We start from the raw sequence: 22,664 nt of genomic DNA on the forward strand, positions 1-22,664 counted from the left end.
TCATGTTGATCCATAAAAAGGCTTCAAAGTTACAACTATTTTTTTTAGTTCACTTGCACATACTTATATGCTCAGCCATTGTTTGCAAAACAGCAGAACCTTGCTCTGTTAGCTGGATATTCTAACTTTATCAACATACACACTGAGCAAATTGACTCTTTCACTCACACTCAAAACCTGATGTAAAGCCCACATTTTAACCTGGGCTTCTAGACCTTCATGGTGAGTTATTTTTTGAGTCCCTTTTTTTTCTCTTCAAATATTAGTTGGGATAGTTCTAAACTGTCAGAGATATTCAAATAATGTTGTAGAAAGAGATGACAGTTTTTTTCTTTATTGCTACCAGATCTGTACCCTGAGACTTTTTAAATAAACAGTGTAAGAGCTTTTCTAAGGTAGTGGAAGCTTCTATGCCATCCTTCCTTAGAGTAGGAGGCATCAACTTGTGGTTGGCCCCTCAAGTGATCTGTTTTCTATAATAATGAAGATCTCTCAAGCTGCTTGCATCACTATCTCAAGTTTGTAAAATATTTTCGGATTCTACCTCACAGGAAGCCATTCATTGGAATTATCTAAGTCTCAAGTTGGTTAGTTAGATTTAACAGAGCTAACCCTCATCCATGACTTATCAGCATTTATAGGTAAAAGTAAGGCTTTGTGCTTGCTTTGGCAGCACAAATACTAAAATTGGAACAATACGGAGAAAATTAGCATGGCGAAGCATTTCATATTTTGCAGTCACGTGAAGGTCATTTGACTGTTTGCTGGCTAGCTAAGTCACAGTTTGAATCGAAACGAAATGGGTGGCCCCTTATATTAGAATTGTGATTTTTCACTAGAAAAACATTTGTGTAAGGTGATCTATAAACTGAGAATGGAGATAAGTAACACATGGGATGTTGTGTAAATATTTTGTAAGTATGTATCTTGGAAATGAGAAAATGTCAACTTTCATCTACTTCATGGAACTTTAAAAAAATGAAAGTAGGGTTTTGTCTTCCATGTCAGTTGGAGATAACATCACTGATGGAGATTAACCATCATTCTAGCAAACATCTGCTGGTTCAGTTAGAGGCTGTAGAGAAGTAACAGTGGTAGCCCAAGCCAGATCTTGACATCTGTTAGTTTTCTGCCCTTGGAATTGATGAGCTCAATAATAGTGAACAATCATGTTACCTATTTTAATGAAATAATGTATTCATAAATTAATTTATTTATGAATTATGAAATAGTTGAGATGCCCTGAATTATAAGCCACAAATAATAGAACAATAAGCAAAATTAGGACTTAACATTTTTCTTAAACTGAAGCATTTGAATATTAGAACCTATGAAGAAATACACATTGGGTTTGATTTGGGATTTCAAAATAGTTTCAGCAATAAAGTTCAAGAACAAATTCCGCTGCTTTACTATTTCTCTGTGACTGTTAAAAATGCTACTTCATTAAACCTATATAACAACCTAGTGAAAGAAGATAGTAAAATCTAGAAGAAGACATTGTGCCTAAGAGAAGCAACTTGTTTAAGAGCAAATACCTGTTGGCTATAGAGCCAGGACCTACCAGTAAGAGCCAGGAAGGTGACTTTTCATTATGTCAAGCCGATGTGAGATAGTTTGCTGAGCTATATTGCCTTCACTTCATGAGTACTTCACCTGTTTTTATTATTTAATTAGAAAGGTACTAAGAAGTTTGTAGAGCTTACAGAAGAGAAGTGTATAGGATAATTAACATCCTGATATTGTTCCAGATACTCTAATAATTTAGTATATTTGGTAAATGTTTTTGATAATACTATTAAAATATTAATTTCATTTATTTTTATACATAGCATTTTTGAACTAATTTCTGAATACAAAAGAAAGAAATATGAAGAGTTTTCTACAAATAGCAATCCAGGTAAGATTTCTGATAGTGAATTACTCTTGATGGTACTACCATAGATAAACAAGAATAAAGATGTTTTGATTACAAAAAAACAGTTTAAAAAAATCACTGTTTAAATTGCACACATTTAAAAAATACTTAGTAGTGTAGATTTTATAATTATTTAAAAAGTTAATTGTAGGTAGTTTATAATCTCAGTATTGTTTGAAAAAAATTATTATTTAATTATGGTTCCTAATATTCTAGATGATCTTTTTGTGTAAATAAGAAAACAAATTTTTAAGTTATTACATTGCATGTTTTTTTATAGTCACATAATAATGAATTAGACTTTTTATAAAATTAGAACTTCTATTTAATTTGTAAAATAAATTCTTTGCAGTTAGTAAATGAATCAATAATTACAGTTGGCCCTTGAACAACATGGGATTTAGTGCTACCAATGCCCATGCTGATGAAAATACATATTTGGTATGTTATGTATATTATATATTGTATTCTGAGTACAAGAAAGTAAGCTAGAGAATGGAAGCTTTTGCAGTAGTTAAAGCTGTAGTTTCCTTGTAGTTCGATGCTTGAACTACTATCAGTCTAGTGTAAGGTGTTCACCCATCCATGGTAAAATAAATTTACTCCATTTACTCATTTTAAAATGTTGGTCTTTTTCTTGCCCTTATGCCTTCTTCATTTGTTTTACTTAATTTTTTATTTATAAAGAAACAATAATAGTTGGTAGGGACTTTTTTTCCTGTGAAAACCATCAATGAAGAGGCCATGTTGATCTAGGAAATATAAACATATTTATTTGGTAGCAGTAGAAATATAAAGCAGAAGCAGAAAAGAGGTACAGTTAATAAGATTTAGTGAACATTGAATGTAAAACATTAGTGGGGAGAGAGAAATCTTGGATCATTCATAGGTTTCCAGGTTGTGTACTGGCCTTTATACTGCACATGAGAAATGAGTAGGACATGTTCACTGAATGGAGAAGTACAGCTGGTCAACAGGGAAGAAAAACTTCCCTTCCCTCCAACTCTGAGGTTGGAGATGCAGACGTAGAATGATGTTATTATAATTATTAGGCAAAGTCATCAATCTCAATGAGCTGTCCATGATGCAGATGTAGAATGAGGAGGCATCCAGTGACAAAACCCTGGGAATGTCAACATTCCCTCCCGCCCCCAGAAAAAAAAAGAGTTGGTAAAGAAGAATGAGCAGTGGCTAGAGAAAGGTAGGAGAGGAGTCAGAGGAAGTGATGTGGCAAAAATAAAAAATGTGAGAATTTTAAGGAGGGAGTATCAATTCTAACAAGTAAGATTACTAAAAAACCAATTAGATTTAACTTTTAAAAGCTCTTTGGCGGTACCCTTTTCAAAAGAACCATTTTTGAGGTGTAATGTGGGCTGTTGATGTGACTGGTATGTCTGGTGTCCAAATATGGAGGAACAAATCTACCAAGATCCTACGTAACTCTTTTGTAACTGCAGAAGCTACGTGCACAGGGTCAGGGAAAATCGTCTTGACTTCTGAGTACATGTGCCCACACTTTTACAGAATTGTCAAAACCTAAGGGTAATGTGTGAGAAAAACTGTGGTCTTCTTATCTGCTCCTTGTGGAAATACTTAGTTTGTACTGAAATCCCTGATAAGTTCTTCTGGATGCATTCTGAAACAAAAGTCTGGCAGCAGTAACCGGAACTAGCTTGTCCAAAGCACATACATCCCAACTCCCTCCAACATGGAATCATAACACAGCCGCATTTCGAGAGTTTCAAGTTTCAACTGGAAGTAGTCTACAGACGAGCAGTTTGGAGAAGCTGACATCTTTTATATAATGTCATGGAGAAAAATATAAGGTGATATGCTAAGTATACCAAGTCTCTGTGTTCTGCGACACTTTGTTTTAGTGCAATTCCCTTTTCGTGACCTCTTCTAATATCTCTGCTTTTACTGTTTTCTTTTGAATTTCATCCCTAAAGAAAATATTATTAGAACACATTTCTAACATAGGTATTTTTGACAACTATATATGATTTTCTTTTAAGAGAATTAGCTACCTATTCTAAAGTATATCTGGTATTCTATTAATCTTTAATGCTAAACTTCTTTATATCTTTAGCACAATGACAGTGTAAGTGATGCTGGTCCTTTAAGATTTTAAGTTTCTTTTAAATTTTCAAACTTTAAATGTCTTTTAAATTTTCAAATTAAGTTATGACACTTAAGGTGTCTTTTAAATTTTCAAACTTGACATAGTTTTAATGTAAAACAGTTTTCTGGTATTATATTTCTTCAAATATTGGTAATCTGTTACTTAGCTGGAATATTTGGTCAGTTGGATTACCACACCTTTAACCATCTATATATAACTTTCTTGATTTTTTTTTTTTTTTGAGATTGAGTCTTTTGCTGTTTCCCAGGCTGGAGTGCAATAGTGTGATCATAGCTCACTGCAGCCTCAAACTTCTGGGTTCAAGTGGTCCTCTTCCTTCAGCCTCCTAAGTCGCTGAGACTGCTACAGGCATATGCCACCACACCAAGCTAACTTTTTTATTTTTTATTTTTTAGAGACAAGGGTCTCTCTCTGTTGCCCAGGCCAGTCTCAAACTTTTGGCTTCAAGTGATCCTCCTGCCTCAGCCTCCCAAAGTGCTGGAATTATAGTCATGAGGCATCGTGCTGGTCCATAACTTCCTTTATTCCCCAAAAGGAGTTTAAAGTCCTATTGGCCCTTAATAATAAAAACCCACTGTTTGGGAGAAGAAGTGGATAACTCATCCTACATTTTAAATGCAGTTTTTGACTTTTTGACCTGTTCTCTGAAGAACTGCCTTTAACAGATGATTTTTAGTTTTAATAGATATTTTTAGTTTTATAAGAACTTAAGAAAAAAGATTAGAAACAAATTAAATGATCTCTATGATCGATAGTACAGTATTATATCCAATGGCTACATATATTTCTATAATTATCACAATGACCTGAATGATGCAAATTATTTTACGTATGTTTTTATTAGTATATATATTTTTTGAGACTGAGTCTCGCTCTGTTGCCCAGGCTGGAGTGCAGTGGCGTGATCTCGGCTCACTGCAACCTCTGCCTCCTGGGTTCAAGCCCTTCTCCTGCCTCAGCCTCCCAAGTAGCTGGGACTACAGGCGTGCACCACCACGACCAGCTAATTTTTATATTTTTAGTAGAGATGGGGTTTCACCGTGTTAGCCAGGATGGTCTCCATCTCCTGACCTTGTGATCCACCCGCCCCAGCCTCCCAAAGTGTTTGGATTACAGGCATGAGCCACCGCCCCCAGCCTACTAATACATTTTAGAGACAGGGTCTCACTCTGTTTCCCAGGCTGGAGTGCAATGGTTATTCACAGGCACAATCTCCACTGCAACCTCAAACTTTTGATCTCAAGCAATCTTCCTGCCTCAGCCATTGGAGTAGTTGGGACTACAGGTGCGTGTCATTGCACCTGGCCTGATCCCCAATTATTATAAAAGAAACCTTGGTGAGTTGAAGACAATTGGCTGTGATCTTTTTGTTTCTCTTCTAGAAGCTTTCATACTATGGGGTATATTTTTAATCATCCATATTCTCAATTTTTTATTCTGGTTAAATAGGATTGCTGCTTGTTTTTCATTTTTTTTGGCATAATTATTTCTATTCCTTTATGGATTTATTCATGCAGAAATACAGGAATCTCAAAGGCAACTGTTAAGGAAAACAGATTAGGGAAAGGTATTCTATAAACAGCCTTCTGATTGTAGTCACAGGTCACATCACCTTAAAGAAAACTAATTTCATATAATGCCATTATGTCAGGGTTTCCCAAGACCACCTCTGTGTTTGGTGATTCACTTGTAAGGACTCAGCAAACAGTCCTACTCTGGGCTTTGATTTGTTACAGTGAAAGAATACAAAGTAAAATTGGCTCAGGGCAAAGGGGCCTGTGGCAAGTCTTGGGGAAGCCAGGCACAAGCTTCCAGGAGCCCTCTCCTATGGAGTTACCAGGATATGCTGAATTCCTGTAGCTTTGAATTTTGACAGCACATGGGCAGTATTGTCTACCAATATGAGTCTGACTAGAGACTTACACAGTATCCAAGGTTTTTATGGAAGCTAGTTACATAGGCATTCTCTCTCACACATATACAAAAATTCCACACTTCCAGAAGAAAAGCAGCCGTTAAGAGTCAACCACAGTGTTTATGCAAACAGTTTAGGTACAGTGAGCTACTTTTCTCAGGAAATGGTGACAAACCTTTAAAATGCAAATTTCCAAACACCAGCGAAGGGCCAGTTTTGCATGTAGGCCTTTCTAAGAATGACAGTCTTATGACTGTTATATGAATTATTTTCTTCACAGCAGTTACAGCCCCAACTTAATTTTAGTGTCTTAAAAATTCTATTTAATAGTGAATAACATGGTGATATAACATGGCATGGTGCTTATTTCATTTGTGTCAGTTGCAACTTAATATGAAATATTAAGTTTCTGTGCTGTTAGATTTTGGAATTTTGGTGAATATTTAACAGGTTTCTCTACAGAAGTTACTATGGTAATATTAGGTAATTATAATCTGTTCTTATTCGATTAACCTTTCAGTAAAATGATTAGATAAAATAAGTAACGATTTCTGATTTAAAATTAAAATAAATTTGTTTCATTTTAATTATATAGATGGTTCAGTTTTGTTTTATATTTTGTTAAATTTCTGTTTATAATTATGAAATTTAAAAAATCAATCATCAGTTATTTTCTTGTCTGTTAGTACAGTTATTTGCTTTATTTACTTTTATATACTATAATTCTGGAGAGAATATTCATATTGTGTTTCAAATTGAGTACATCTTGCTATAATATATGGCAATATATTATAGCAATATATTAGTAATAGAAGATTCAGTGAAAATCTTTTTAAAAAATTAATAACTTTATTTTAAGAGCAGTTTTATATTCTCAGCAATATTGAAAAGAACCTAAAGAGATTTTTTTTTTTTTTATTATACTTTAGGGTTTTAGGGTACATGCGCACAATGTGCAGGTTTGTTACATATGTATCCATGTGCCATGTTGATTTCCTGCACCCATTAACTCGTCATTTAGCATTAGGTGTATCTCCTAATGCTGTCCCTCTCCCCTCCCCCCACCCCACAACAGTCCCCGGAGTGTGATGTTCCCCTTCCTGTGTCCATGAGTTCTCATTGTTCAATTCCCACCTATGAGTGAGAACATGCGGTGTTTGGTTTTTTGTCCTTGCGATAGTTTACTGAGAATGATGGTTTCCAGTTTCATCCATGTCTCTACAAAGGACACGAACTCATCATTTTTTATGGCTGCATAGTATTCCATGGTGTATATGTGCCACATTTTCTTAATCCAGTCTATCGTTGTTGGACATTTGGGTTGGTTCCAACTCTTTGCTATTGTGAATAGTGCCGCAATAAACATACGTGTGCATGTGTCTTTATAGCAGCATGATTTATAGTCCTTTGAGTATATACCCAGTAATGGGATGGCTGGGTCAAATGGTATTTCTAGTTCTAGATCCCTGAGGAATCGCCACACTGACTTCCACAATGGTTGAACTAGTTTACAGTCCCACCAACAGTGTAAAAGTGTTCCTATTTCTCCACATCCTCTCCAGCACCTGTTGTTTCCAGATTTTTTAATGATGGCCATTCTAACTGGTGTGAGATGGTATCTCACTGTGGTTTTGATTTGCATTTCTCTGATGGCCAGTGATGAGGAGCATTTCTTCATGTGTTTTTTGGCTGCATAAATGTCTTCTTTTGAGAAGTGTCTGTTCATGTCCTCTGCCCACTTTTTGATGGGGTTGTTTGTTTTTTTCTTGTAAATTTGTTTGAGTTCATTGTAGATTCTGGATATTAGCCCTTTGTCAGATGAGTAGGTTGCAAAAATTTTCTCCCATTCTGTAGGTTGCCTGTTCACTCTGATGATAGTTTCTTTTGCTGTGCAGAAGCTCTTTAGTTTAATGAGATCCCATTTGTCGATTTTGGCTTTTGTTGCCATTGCTTTTGGTGTTTTAGACATGAAGTCCTTGCCCACGCCTATGTCCTGAATGGTATTGCCTAGGTTTTCTTGTAGGATTTTAATGGTTTTAGGTCTAACATATAAGTCTTTAATCCATCTTGAATTAATTTTTGTATAAGGTGTAAGGAAGGGATCCAGTTGCAGCTTTCTACATATGGCTAGCCAGTTTTCCCAGCACCATTTATTAAATAGGGAATCCTTTCCCCATTTCTTGTTTTTGTCAGGTTTGTCAAAGATCAGATAGTTGTAGCTATGCGGCATCATTTCTGAGGGCTCTGTTCTGTTCCATTGATCTATGTCTCTGTTGTGGTACCAGTACCATGCTGTTTTGGCTACTGTAGCCTTGTAGTATAGTTTAAAGTCAGGTAGCGTGATGCCTCCAGCTTTGTTCTTTTGGCTTAGGATTGACTTGGCGATGCGGGCTCTTTTTTGGTTCCATATGAACTTTAAAGTAGTTTTTTCCAATTCTGTGAAGAAAGTCACTGGTAGCTTGATGGGGATGGCATTGAATCTATAAATTACCTTGGGCAGTATGGCCATTTTCACGATATTGATTCTTCCAACCCATGAGCATGGAATGTTCTTCCATTTGTTTGTATCCTCTTTTATTTCATTGAGCAGTGGTTTGTAGTTCTCCTTGAAGAGGTCCTTCACATCCCTTGTAAGTTGGATTCCTAGGTATTTTATTCTCTTTGAAGCAATTGTGAATGGGAGTTCACTCATGATTTGGCTCTCTGTTTGTCTGTTGTTGGTGTACAAGAATGCTTGTGATTTTTGTACATTAATTTTGTATCCTGAGACTTTGCTGAAGTTGCTAATCAGCTTAAGGAGATTTTGGGCTGAGACAATGGGGTTTTCTAGATATACAATCATATCATCTGCAAACAGGGACAATTTGACTTCCTCTTTTCCTAATTGAATACCCTTTATTTCCTTCTCCTGCCTGATTGCTCTGGCCAGAACTTCCAGCACTATGTTGAATAGGAGCGGAGAGAGAGGGCATCCCTGCCTTGTGCCAGTTTTCAGAGGGAATGCTTCCAGTTTTTGCCCATTCAGTATGATATTGGCTGTGGGTTTGTCGTAGATAGCTCTTATTATTTTGAGATACGTCCCATCAATACCTAATTTATTGAGAGTTTTTAGCATGAAGGGTTGTTGAATTTTGTCAAAGGCCTTTTCTGCATCTATTGAGATAATCATGTGGTTTTTGTCTTTGGTTCTGTTTATATGCTGGATTACATTTATTGATTTGCGTATGTTGAACCAGCCTTGCATCCCAGGGATGAAGCCCACTTGATCATGGTGGATAAGCTTTTTGATGTGCTGCTGGATTCGGTTTGCCAGTATTTTATTGAGGATTTTTGCATCAATGTTCATCAAGGATATTGGTCTGAAATTCTCTTTTTTGGTTAAGTCTCTGCCAGGTTTTGGTATCAGGACGATGCTGGCTTCGTAAAATGTGTTAGGGAGGATTCCCTCTTTTTCTATCGATTGGAATAGTTTCAGAAGGAATGGTACCAGTTCCTCCTTGTACCTCTGGTAGAATTCAGCTCTGAATCCATCAGGTCCTGGACTCTTTTTGGTTGGTAAGCTATTGATTATTGCCACAATTTCAGAACCTGTTATTGGTCTATTCAGAGATTCAACTTCTTCCTGGTTTAGTCTTGGGAGGGTGTATTTGCCGAGGAATTTATCCATTTCTTCTAGATTTTCTAGTTTATTTGCATAGAGGTGTTTGTAGTATTCTCTGATGGTAGATTGTATTTCTGTGGGATCGGTGGTGATATCCCCTTTTTCGTTTTTTATTGCATCTATTTGATTCTTCTCTCTTTTCTTCTTTATTAGTCTTGCTAGCGGTCCATCAATTTTGTTGATCTTTTCAAAAAACCAGTTCCTGGATTCATTAATTTTTTGAAGGGTTTTTTGTGTCTCTATTTCCTTCAGTTCTGCTCTGATTTTAGTTATTTCTAGCCTTCTGCTAGCTTCTGAATGTGTTTGCTCTTGCTTTTCTAGTTCTTTTAATTGTGATGTTAGGGTGTCAATTTTGGATCTTTCCTGCTTTCTCTTGTGGGCCTTTAGTGCTATAAATTTCCCTCTACACACTGCTTTGAACGTGTCCCAGAGATTCTGGTATGTTGTGTCTTTGTTCTCATTGGTTTCAAAGAACATCTTTATTTCTGCCTTCATTTCATTATGTACCCAATAGTCATTCAGGAGCAGGTTGTTCAGTTTCCATGTAGTTGAGCGGTTTTGACTGAGTTTCTTAATCCTGAGTTCTAGTTTGATTGCACTGTGGTCTGAGAGACAGTTTGTTATAATTTCTGTTGTTTTACATTTGCTGAGGAGAGCTTTACTTCCAACTATGTGGTCAATTTTGGAATAGGTGTGGTGTGGTGCTGAAAAAAATGTATATTCTGTTGATTTGAGGTGGAGAGTTCTGTAGATGTCTATTAGGTCCACTTTATGTAGAGCTGAGTTCAATTCCTGGATATCCTTGTTAACTTTCTGTCTCGTTGATCTGTCTAATGCTGACAGTGGGGTGTTAAAATCTCCCATTATTATTGTATGGGAGTTTAAGTCCCTTTGTAGGTCACTGAGGACTTGCTTTATGTATCTGGGTGCTCCTGTGTTGGGTGCATATATATTTAGGATAGTTAGCTCTTCTTGTTGAATTGATCCTTTTACCATTATGTAATGGCCTTCTTTGTCTCTTTTGATCTTTGTTGGTTTAAAGTCTATTTTATCAGAGACTAGGATTGCAACCCCTGCCTTTTTTTGTTTTCCAGTTGCTTGATAGATCTTCCTCCATCCCTTTATTTTGAGTCTATGTGTGTCTCTGCACGTGAGATGGGTTTCCTGAATACAGCACACTGATGGGTCCTGACTCCTTATCCAGTTTGCCAGTCTGTGTCTTTTGATTGGAGCATTTAGCCCATTTACATTTAACGTTAATATTGTTATGTGTGAATCTGATCCTGTCATTATGATGTTAGTTGGTTATTTTGCTCATTAGATGCTATAGTTTCTTCCTAGCCTTGATGGTCTTTACAGTTTGGCATGTTTTTGCAGTGGCTGGTACCGGTTGTTCCTTTCCATGTTTAGTGCTTCCTTCAGGAGCTCTTTTAGGGCAGGCCTGGTGGTGACAAAATCACTCAGCGTTTGCTTGTCTATAAAGTATTTTATTTCTCCTTCACTTATGAAGCTTAGTTTGGCGGGATAGGAAATTCTGGGTTGAAAATTCTTTTCTTTAAGAATGTTGAATATCGGCCCCCACTCTCTTCTGGCTTGTAGAGTTTCTGCTGAGAGATCAGCTGTTAGTCTGATGGGCTTCCCTTTGTGGGTAACCCGACCTTTCTCTCTGGCTGCCCTTAACATTTTTTCCTTCATTTCCACTTTGGTGAATCTGACAATTATGTGTCTTGGAGTTGCCCTTCTCGAGGAGTATCTTTGTGGCGTTCTCTGTATTTCCTGAATCTGAATGCTGGCCTGCCTTGCTAGATTGGGGAAGTTCTCCTGGATAATATCTTGCAGAGTGTTTTCCAACTTGGTTCCATTCTCCCCATCATTTTCAGGTACACCAATCAGACGTAGGTTTGGTCTTTTCACATAGTCCCAAATTTCTTGGAGGCTTTGTTTATTTCTTTTTATTCTTTTTTCTCTAAACTTTCCTTCTCTCTTCATTTCATTCATTTCATCTTCCATCAGCGATACCCTTTCTTCCAGTTGATCGCATCTGCTACTGAGGCTTCTGCAATCTTTGCGTAGTTCTCGAAACTTGGCTTTCAGCTCCATCAGCTCCTTGAAGCCCTTCTCTCCATTGGTTATTCTAGTTATCCATTCTTCTAATTTTTTTTCAAAGTTTTTAACTTCTTTGCTATTGTTTTGAATTTCCTCTCGTAGCTCAGAGTAGTTTGATCGTCTGAAGCCTTCTTCTCTAAACTCATCAAAGTCATCCTCCATCCAGCTTTGTTCCGTTGCTGGTGAGGAACTGCGTTCCTTTGGAGGAGGAGAGGTGCTCTGTTTTTTAGAGTTTCCAGTTTTTTTGATCTGTTTTTTCCCCATCTTTGTGGTTTTATCTACTTTTTGTCTTTGATGATGGTGATGTACAGATGGATTTTTGGTGTGGATGTCCTTTCTGTTTGTTAGTTTTCCTTCTACCAGACAGGACCCTCAGCTGCAGGTCTGTTGGAGTTTACTAGAGGTCCACTCCAGACCCTGTTTGGCTGGGTGTCAGCAGCGGTGGCTGCAGAACAGCAGATTTTCGTGAGACCACAAATTCAGCTGTCTGATAGTTCCTCTGAAAGTTTTGTCTCAGAGGAGTACCCGGTTGAATGAGGTGTCAGTCTGTCCCTACTGGGGGGGTGCCTCCCAGTTAGGCTGCTCAGGGGTGAGGGACCCACTTTAGGAGGCAGTCTGTCCGTTCTCAGATCTCCAGCTGCGTGCTGGGAGAACCACTACTCTCTTCAAAGCTGTCAGGCCGGGCGCGGTGGCTCATGCTTGTAATCCCAGCACTTTGGGAGGCTGAGGCGGGTGGATCAGGAGGTCAGGAGATCGAGACCACGGTGAAACCCCGTCTCTACTAAAAATACAAAAAAAATTAGCCGGGCGTGGTAGCGGGCGCCTGTAGTCCCAGCTACTCGGAGAGGCTGAGGCAGGAGAATGGCGTGAACCCAGGAGGCGGAGCTTGCAGTGAGCCGAGATCGCGCCACTGCACTCCAGCCTGGGCGACAGAGCGAGACTCCGTCTCAAAAAAAAAAAAGCTGTCAGTCAGACAGGGACATTTAAGTCTGTGGAGGTTCTTGCTGGGTTTTTGTCTGTCTGTGCCCTGCCCCCAGAGGTGGAGCCTACAGAGGCAGGCAGGCCTCCTTGAGCTGTGGTGGGCTCCACCCAGTTCGAGCTTCCTGGCTGCTTTGTTTACCTAAGCAAGCCTGGGCAATGGCGGGCGCCCCTCCCCCAGCCTCGCTGCCGCCTTGCAGCGTGATCTCAGACTGCTGTGCTAGCAATCAGCGAGACTCCGTGGGCTTAGCACCCTCCGAGCCAGGTGCGGGACACAATCTCCTAGTGTGCCGTTTTCCAGGCCCGTTGGAAAAGCGCAGTATTAGGATGGGACTGACCCGATATTCCAGGTGCCGTCTGTTTCCCCTTTCTTTGGCTAGGAAAGGGAACTCCCTGACCCCTTGCACTTCCCGAGTGAGGCAATGCCTCGCCCTGCTTCGGCTCACGCACAGTGCGCTTCACTGACTGTCCTGCACCCACTGTTAGGCACTCCCTAGTGAGATGAAACCGGTACCTCAAGCAGAAATGCAGAAATCACCAGTCTTCTGTGTCGCTGGGGCTGGGAGCTGGAGACCGGAGCTGTTCCTATTCCGCCATCTTGGCTCCACCCGCCCAAATAGAAACCTAAAGAGATTTTTCATATATGCCATCCCCCCTCACATGCATAGGTCCCCCCATTATCAATATCTCCCACCTGAGTGATACATTTGTTACAACTGGGAAGCTTACATTGCTGGATCATAATAATCACCCAAAGTCCATAGTTTATATTTAAGTTCCCTCTTGGTATTGTACCTTCTATATAGTTGGACAAATGTATAATAGATGTACCTGCCGTTAGAATACTTTTCGCTGCCCTGAAATTCGTTTCTCTTTTTTTATTCCTCCCTTCCAACTAACCCCTGTCAACTACTAATATTTTTGCTGTCTCCATAGTTTTGATATGTCCAGCATAGTCATATATTAAGGATAATATAGTGGATATCTTCAATATTACAAAACATAAATTTCCAGGATAATTGAATGTATTCAATTAAGCTATCCATTGTGCTTTTTTGCTTTTAGTTTATTAATGTAGGATTTAATGCATATGTTTACATGTTGAAAAAGCATAATTTATATAGACATTTGCCACATAATAGGGAGGGTTGAGGAAAATGACTTCATGCTGTGTACTACACAGCACTAACTGGATCATCCTTCTCTGTGAGATGGGTCCAGGTAGACTAGAAGTGGAAAGGGACAATCTCAAGAGGCTGTACTTTATAAAACTGGAGTCAGAAAGTCTTTCCTATTTACCTTGCAGTTGGAAATAAGACCAGCTAGTGAATACCATAGGCATACAAATGTTTCTTATTGACCTTCTTTCTTTGAGGGATCAGTTTGAAAACAGTCTATATTATTATAACATGACTCACTTATAACTAGTTTCTCTGTCATGAAAAATGACAAGAGAGTCATACTATTCTTGTTTACCTAAAGTGACAAAGATTTGTTGTTGTTGTTGTTGTTGTTTTTCCCACTAGGTAGTGGGACAACTGTTGGCACATCTTGGTAGCTCCAGTGAGTTTATGGTTCCTTTATATATATTTTATATATTAGAAAGTCCTCCCTGGCAACTTACCATACCTCTCCAGTGTTTCTTTATAAGCTTCTCTCTGACAAGGAGACAAGACTCAGATTGGATAAGCTTTTAAGGGAGTGCTATTTCCTCTGTGTGTGTTTTTTTGAAGGAGCTAAAATGAAAGCTGAATTTAAGCATTGTTTGTGCCCTACATAGGGTGAATGAATAGCTAGAACTAAGCAAACTTACCAGAATCTTCCCTAGGAGAGGATTAGTGAGAGTAAGGACACTGATCTCTCTTAGGCTCTTCTGCACTGGCAGCTGAAAAGTCTTTGCAGGGATCCTTGACCTTGGTCTGTATGCTGTGTTTTGCCATAAAATAGAGTACAGTTTTCATAGACCTAGATTTTTTGTATTGGAGTGCTTCATCCTGAATAGTTTAAACTGAAGAGGTGGAGAAACTGTTGTGTTTCAACAAAATAAGTACAGTAATTTCCTCTTATACATGGGGGATACATTTCAAGACCCTTAGTGAATGCCTGAAAACATGAATAGTGCTGAACTCTATGTGTACAATAATTTTTAAAAATACATATATATCTATAATAAAATTTAATGCATAAATTAGGCACAATAAGAGATTAATAATATCTAATGGTAAAGTAGATCAATTGTAACAATATACTGTAATAAAAGTTATGTGAATGTGAGCTCACAAAATATCATGTACTATAGTCACCCTACTTTCTGCACTGATGTGAGATGATAAAATGGCTATGTGATAAGTGAGGCAAATGCAGTAGGCATTGCCGTGTAGTCTTAGGCTACTATTGACCTTCTATTTGACTATATGTCAGAAAGAAGGTCATTTGCTTCACGTGATCTTGGATCCGTGAGCCATGATGATATTGTTGGTTGGATGTTGGGAACAGATTATGTCAATGACTAATGAGCAGGTATCATATATAATGTGTATGCACTTGACAAAGGGACGATTCACATCTTGGGCAGACTGGGATGTAATGGCTCAAATTTTGTCATACTACTCAGAATCTTATGGAATTTAAACCTTATGATGTATATACATCTGGAATTTTGTTTATGGACCATAGTTGACCATGGGTAACTGAATCTGCAGTCAATAAAACCACCAATGTCATATTATGGAATATATATTTGGTCTTCAACCACATTTTCTGTCATACAACTCCTAAAATCCTCAGAATTTCCAACATGATATCATTTGTATGCTAATGATTGACTTATGGCAGGCAGCCTCCAGATGGCTTCAGGGTGGGGCTCATCATCAGAGAGATCAGGGTGTGATTAGAGGGTTGGGACTTCCAGCCCCACCCCTCACCTCCTGGGATGTGAGAGGGGCTAAATGTTCAATTAATCAGTCATGCCTATGTAATGAAGCTTTCATAAAATCCCAAAAGGATTGGATTTGGAGAGCATCCAGGTAGCTGTATTCATTATTTTTTGGCATAGAAGAATCGATATCATGAAAATGGCCATACTGCCCAAAGTAATTTATAGGTTCAATGCTGTAGACTACCATGGACTTTCTTCACAGAATTAGAAAAAACTACTGGAAATTTCATATGGAACCAAAAAAAGAGCCCATATAGCCAAGACAATCCTAAGCAAAAAGAACAAAGCTGGAGGCATCATGCTACCTGACTTCAAACTATACTACAAGGCTACAGTAATGAAAACAGCATGGTACTGGTACCAAAAGAGATATATAGACCAATAGAACAGAACAGAGGCCTCAGAAATAATGCCATACATCTACACCATCTTATCTTTGAAAAACCTGACAAAAGCAATGGGGAAAGGATTCCCTATTTAGTAAATGGTGTTGGGAAAACTGGCTAGCCTTATGCAGGAAACTGAAACTGGACCCTTTCCTTACAGCTTGTACAAAAATTAACTCAAGATGCATTAAAGACTTAAAAGTAAGTTCTAAATGTCCAAAAACCCTGGATGAAAACCTAGGCAATACCATTCAGGACATAGGCATGGGCAAATACTTCATGACTAAAACACCAAAAGCAATGGCAACGAAAGCCAAAATTGACAAATGGGATCTAATTAAACTAAATAACTTGTGTGCAGTTTTATTTGGGAGTGTGCGTTTGGTACCTCTGAGTTTTAAAAATGAAGAAAGTAAGTAGTCATGCTTTCCTGACTCTTTGGTAGACACAGCCTTTTAAGACAGTCATTCTGAGCTGTTATGGTCTTAGGGTTTTCTATACTACTAAAACTTATAGACAACATGTAACCAAGAACTTGAATTAAATTTTTTTTAAAAAACGAAAAATAAGTCACCCAAATGCACATTAAAAACCTCTTACAACATATGTGCACATTCATAGATAACATGTAGAACTTGATTTTGTGTATTAAAACCTTGTAGAAAAGTTCAGACAGTGCACACAATGACTGCAACTTGGTCTTTGTAAAATCAGTGATGTATTTGAGATCTATCCACGTTGACCCAGTGAGGTATTTGATTTATTGTATGATCTCGTGATATGCCATGTGATGACTGCAGCATATTTAATTATGCTCTCTTCATGCTGATACTATATGGACATAAATATGATGACATACCAGCATGGATATGCTTACGTGGTAGCTTTTATTGATTTGTACTATATTAGAAATGAAACAGAAGTATTGGAAATCCTAGCAAGCATAGCTGTATCTCTCCCATGGCCTTGTTGATTGCAACTGTTTCCCCCTTAAAGCATGTCTTTTTGACATGTCATGACCCTGAGAAAATCCAGCGTGTGCTTTTCAGAGAATAACAGTAAGGAGAGGAAATGGCTAATGGTCAAAGTGTTTTGTCCTCTCAGCTCCCCCTCATGAATGTTAAACTCTAAACTACTCAGGTCACAATTTAGAACCCCTTTGTTGATCCCTATAGAGTGTTCCCGGATGTCAAATGACAAATAGGCCCTTGAAGAAAAAACACCCTGTAAAGCCGTATTGCTCTGGTTTTTGTGTGTGAGCGCGTGTGTGTGTGTGTGTATATTTTTTCTCCTCTGAAAACTGTAAATAGAATAATTTTCATTACAAATGAAAATATTTCTGTTCCATATTTATTTCCTGTCTCATGGCACTCGGCTCTTCTTGGATCTAGTAAGGATCTCAGCTTGTCTTATTTATACCTGCAAAAAATTACATCATTCTTCAATTTTCATGTCAATTACTGACATGTTTTCAAGTCTTCACAAGTTATTTCTGAAGATGTTGGTGCATTGAGGAGAGGCAGTGTCATTGTAGTTAAAGAAGTTTTTAAATAGGTTATGTTCAGTAACATTTCAGAGCCCGTTTCTCTGGAAGGCATAGACATAGTGGTTTTATGCGTAGTTAAACATAAAACAGCTCCACAAAGTCTTGTGTACATGAAAGTGTTCATATCCTGGAAGATTCTAATTAACTACAGAGTACTGTCTCCTGGAGAGGAAAACAGGTAAGATAGGCTGCTGAGCCTATGATAATAACTCATAATATGAGGTGAAAGCATAGAGACAAAATGAGAGACGATAGATACTCAAACCGATGTGAGAGAAGAACAGCTGTGAAACAGAGTGTCTATGGGAGAGAGGAGGCCATGGGGCTGCTTTTGTGAAGAAGGAATTTGTACACGTTAGTCAAGTGTCTGATACATTTAACATTTTAATAAAGCAAAACCTTATCTTCACATGTGTCAGAATGGGATTGTACAGATGTCACAATACAGCAGTGGTGAGAATAATGAAGAAATGAATGTGGAGGGCAAAGAATGAAGTCCACCAATATGGATATTAGATTTATGAACGAAAAAGAGTGTATGTCAAATTGGGCAGGTGTAAACAAAGAAAGCAGCTAGCTAGGTAATTTGGAGGTTTCTGATGAGGAGACTTGTGGGGAGTCACTTAGTGGAAAGCGGAAGTTAGAAGGATGAGGGTGACTCACAGGGTCTCATTTCTCCTCCCTAGAAGTTTTGCACGTCAATGATATGTGCTTCATTCACATGAGTTAGCATATTGGGATGCAGCTTAATCTAGAAAAAGTGTTTTTTTTTTTCTTTAGGAAAGCTGTGTTTGCTGAGGTAGTTATTTCATGAAAGGACCTGAGAGACCCCTATGGTATATTATATCAAACTAGCTTTAGAAACAAATAAAAGAATGTATATCTTAAGTACTAAAAAAACTACCAGTATTCTTGGCAATCATGATATATATAGATATATAATACATACGTACGTATATATGTATGTATGTATATATTTGGTTTGTTATTAATAAGAAAAGAAGTCTCTGGTGATTTAGAGATTTTGTTTACCTTATTTACATGGGAATCTGATTATGCATTATTTCTTTGACATGTATGTTTTGGCAAAAGTGGAAAAAGAGATGGCAAAAGAGCTGAACTGCTGAATCTGGGAAATGTAGGAATATTAGGAGCCTTCATGAGTACAAAGAAAATGATTTTTTAAATTATGACTCTAAGTATAACTGAACTCACTTCAGATGCATTTAGAATATTTGCATAAAAGATGATTTGATTTTGGCTGCTCCAGAAATTACTGGAAGAAGGAAAGATTACTAGAATTCAGATAAACCACAGTGACTCATTACTTCTCTTTGTTACTATTGGGAATCAGAGACATAGATTTATTGATATTAGTTATTCAAATGAAATAAACATGAATGTGCATACATTGGCTTTGTTTTTCAAGGGGCTAACTTTTGGATACAATAGCAATTTAATGAAAATTCTTTAGAGAATAACATGATCCTTCAAACCAGACTATGTTAGAAACAAAAATAATGTTAAATTCATTAACTGACTCCTAAAGTGGTTATTTTTAATGAATATCGGAGTGATTTCCAAATGGAAAACCTTATTTGTATCTAATGCTTGTAGCAACTTTATTTTATGTAAGTATATCAAATTTGATAATTTTTTATACATTTTGATTAGGTTTGTATATTATACCTTGTTGCCATGATTGATTGACAAAACTTTCTGAAGGCTAAACCAGAAAATACAAAAGTGTAGGCTCATTATTATACCACATGGATATGAAAAATAATGAATACCATATAATAGGATTCACCAAACATATATCCAAGCTGACCAATTCGGGACACTTCCACTGAGGAGTTTTGAAGTGTACATTCATCTAAAGTGTAATTGTCGTTGTGTACCTTCTCAATTACCAGGCAAGTCAAAGAGCATGATGAATCTTTGTAGTACAATGTTTTAAATCCTTCTGATGTCTTATATAAAAGACATGCGTGATCCTGGCTCACTTCAACTTTCACCTACTGGGTTCATATGATTCTCCTGTCTCAGTCTCCTGAGTAGCTGAGATTACTGGTGTGTGCCATCAACCTGGTAATTTTTGTATTTTTAGTAGAGACTGGCTTTCACCATATTGGCCAGGTTGGTCTCGAACTTCTGACCTAAAGTGATCCACCCACCTCAGCCTCACAAAGTGCTGGGATTACAAGTGTGACCCACTGAGCTCTGCCTATGTGATTAAAAAAAAATTTTTTTAACTTATTTAAAAATAAAGATAGAGTGTTTCTGTGTTGCCCAAGCTGGTCTGAAACTCCTGGGGTTCTCAGGTGATATTTCTGCCTCAGACTTTTGAGTAGCTGAGATTATAGGAAGAAGTCACTGTGCTCTTTTATGTTTTTAATATTCTATAGATTCCTATTGTTGATTCAAAATGCATTTTACTTTTTGTTTAATAGGGCTTCCTCCTGTTGAAGAGTGTTTTGACAGGTATGATTTCACAGACTTTTTAAAGTGATATGTTAACTTAGTGAATAGAGAGAATAGAAACTAGTATCTGTTTAGTGTTCTACTCTGTGCTAGACACCTTATTACATGCTTAACATTTATCATGTCATGTCATCTCCACACAGCTTTACAAACTATTCGTGCTATTATTGCTTTTTTATTAATTAGGCAACTCTGCTTTAAAGAGGTTGAAATATTGGCTCATGATTCCACAGTTAACAGGTAGCCAACCCATTATTTGACCATCATCCTGCCTGGCTCTCAAATCACTTCTTTTGCCCCTAAGCATAGATGGATAGAGACCTATGCAGCAATGCGATCAAGGTACTGGTTTAAATCAGATCAATTCAGAAAGTCACATTTTGTTATATATTAACTCTCTTTAGAGTGTTCCTTAGAAGCCTGGCTACTCCAAAACTTTGTCCAAATATTTTGGAAATGGCAGTGGTAACCATATTACATTTTGTTTTCTAACCATCAAAATTTTAAAGGCAGATAGCAGTTACCTGTGACCACAGGACCCTAAGTTTTTTGTAAGCAAGACCAGGCCAGTCCTAGAAAAATAGTATCTTACTATGCATGGAGAATATCTGCATATAGTCCATGTTATGTTAACTATATTTAGCATATATTAAAAGGATATTTCTAATTCATTTCTCTACTTACTGCCTACCGAGTTAGGTTTTCTCTTTGAGTACCCTGTCTAGTTCGCTGAAGCTTTGTCTTATTTTCTGGATTCTTCTTTTTTCCTTCCGTGACATTTTAATATTTTCTTGATTTCTTTTCACTTTGTCTTCTGCTTTTCTTAGGGTTTATGATCTTCTATTATAGTTTTCATGTATGGCAGCTAAATATTCCCCATTTTCCTGCAGAAAAATCAGAGGTGCATAGAATTTCAGAATGTTAAGAAATCCTAGAGACTAAACAAAATATCCTCTAGTACTTGAATCCTTGCTTAACATCCTGATCAAGTGGTTGTTCAGGTGGAGAACCTGAAACTCAAAGAGAGAAAATTATTTGGATACAGTAAATCAGAGAAATGAGAATTGCACTCAGGTTTCTTAGTTCAAAACCCAGTCTTCTTTTACATCATTCTGTCATTGAGTGATTTTAGTTTTAGAAAGAGGGAGTGGCTCTAGTGAACGCAGTGGAAGAGGATGAGAATGGAATGAGCTGTTGAACCCAATGAAAGTGGATAAGAATGGAATTTGCAGGGGACAGCCAAATTTGAAGAGAAACAAACACTTAATTGGATAGAAATGAGGGTTTTAGGAAAAAATCTGAATATTTGGTTTATTACAAGTTTGATAAAGATAAGAGAATTGAAAATACAGGATGTTGGGAGTTATCAAGAAAGGCATATTAGAATACGGCGCTCACGAGTTCTAAAGAGGTTGCTGCCTTTTTGTTTGTTTAACTGGAGGAACTGACAAAATTCAAGGTTTTATTGAAGAATGTTAAAAGAATTTGAGCCACTGGAAAGAGTCTCCAGAGCAGATAGGAATGTGGTATCATCTTCCATCCCAGCTTACGGAGGGCTTAGAATCCCTCAAGAACTAGGGAGCTGGAGATTGCTTAAGTACATAGATCTGTGACCCAGCGTGGATGTCTCTTTTTTTCTGACTCTTTTCTCAATTCTCTCATGGACATGTAGGGTAGGGCAAATGTAGGATTGGCTGGCAAATCAGAAATGAAGCTTCATTTAGGTAGTTGGGAACATGCGTATGCTTGGGGTGGATGACTGAGACTAACTTACTTTCCAGAAGCAGAGGAATAGAGAGTTCCTACTCTCAATTATGTTAGCCCATCTTTTGAGGAATCTGGGCTTTCCTAGGCTGAAGATATAGATTGGATATTGCCATGGATCCCTGCAGAAGAGGGATCCAGAAGTGGGAGCCCACAGGAAGGAAGATACTTAGATAGTGATGAATGAAATGGAGCTTTAAGTACTTAGGAGGGAGACTTTTCCAGCATTCTCTCTCTTGGGTATCTGAGTGTCCATGAAGGTTCTTAAGCTTGCTGGTTTTTGTGGATCTCAATAAGGCAGGATCTATATAATGACAATAATTGGATTTAAAAAATTTTAATGTTTTAATCTTCTGTGAAGAATATTCCCAATAACAACATAACAACATACATATTTGTACTTTGACTTTTGTACACTCAGCTTTCAGACATTTGCAGAGTTTCAGGGGGCTCCCCGTAGTGTTCTAGGGTGAAGAGAATCAATGGGAAATCTAAGTAGCTTACATGCTGAGGATCCAAGACTCCCATTTTCCAGTGACACAGATTAGTCTTTGAATCAGAAATAGATAATGGAGAAGAGACAGTGCCTTTTCTACCTTGTTTTAGGTTATCAGGTTTACTCCAGTTCAGTAACAAAAGTTGTGTCAGATATCAATTGGATTTTCAGTTTAGCCTTTAGGGTAGATAATTTATAAGGACAAATTACTGTCTGGCTGTGCCATTATATAGCCTGCCACTGTTTGTTACGGGTTTAAGGGTGAGTCTGCATTGGATATTTTATAGGTTGGGAGAGGTGGACGCAGAAATAGGTTACTGAAATGTTTT

General features: G+C 37.7%; 1 protein-coding gene across 1 annotated transcript in view; it reads left to right on the forward strand.

Moving 5' to 3' along the window:
- The window catches only part of LOC129461778 (ankyrin repeat domain-containing protein 36B-like), a 107,551-nt gene that overhangs the window by 13,608 nt on the left and 71,279 nt on the right, over positions 1-22,664 (forward strand). The window contains 2 exon segments of the mRNA XM_063616643.1: positions 1,833-1,900; positions 20,045-20,075. Of these exon segments, the coding sequence (XP_063472713.1) occupies positions 1,833-1,900; positions 20,045-20,075 (99 nt within the window).

Source organism: Symphalangus syndactylus, chromosome 14, assembly GCF_028878055.3.
Source record: "Symphalangus syndactylus isolate Jambi chromosome 14, NHGRI_mSymSyn1-v2.1_pri, whole genome shotgun sequence".
In the NCBI taxonomy this organism is placed as follows: Eukaryota; Metazoa; Chordata; class Mammalia; order Primates; family Hylobatidae; genus Symphalangus; species Symphalangus syndactylus.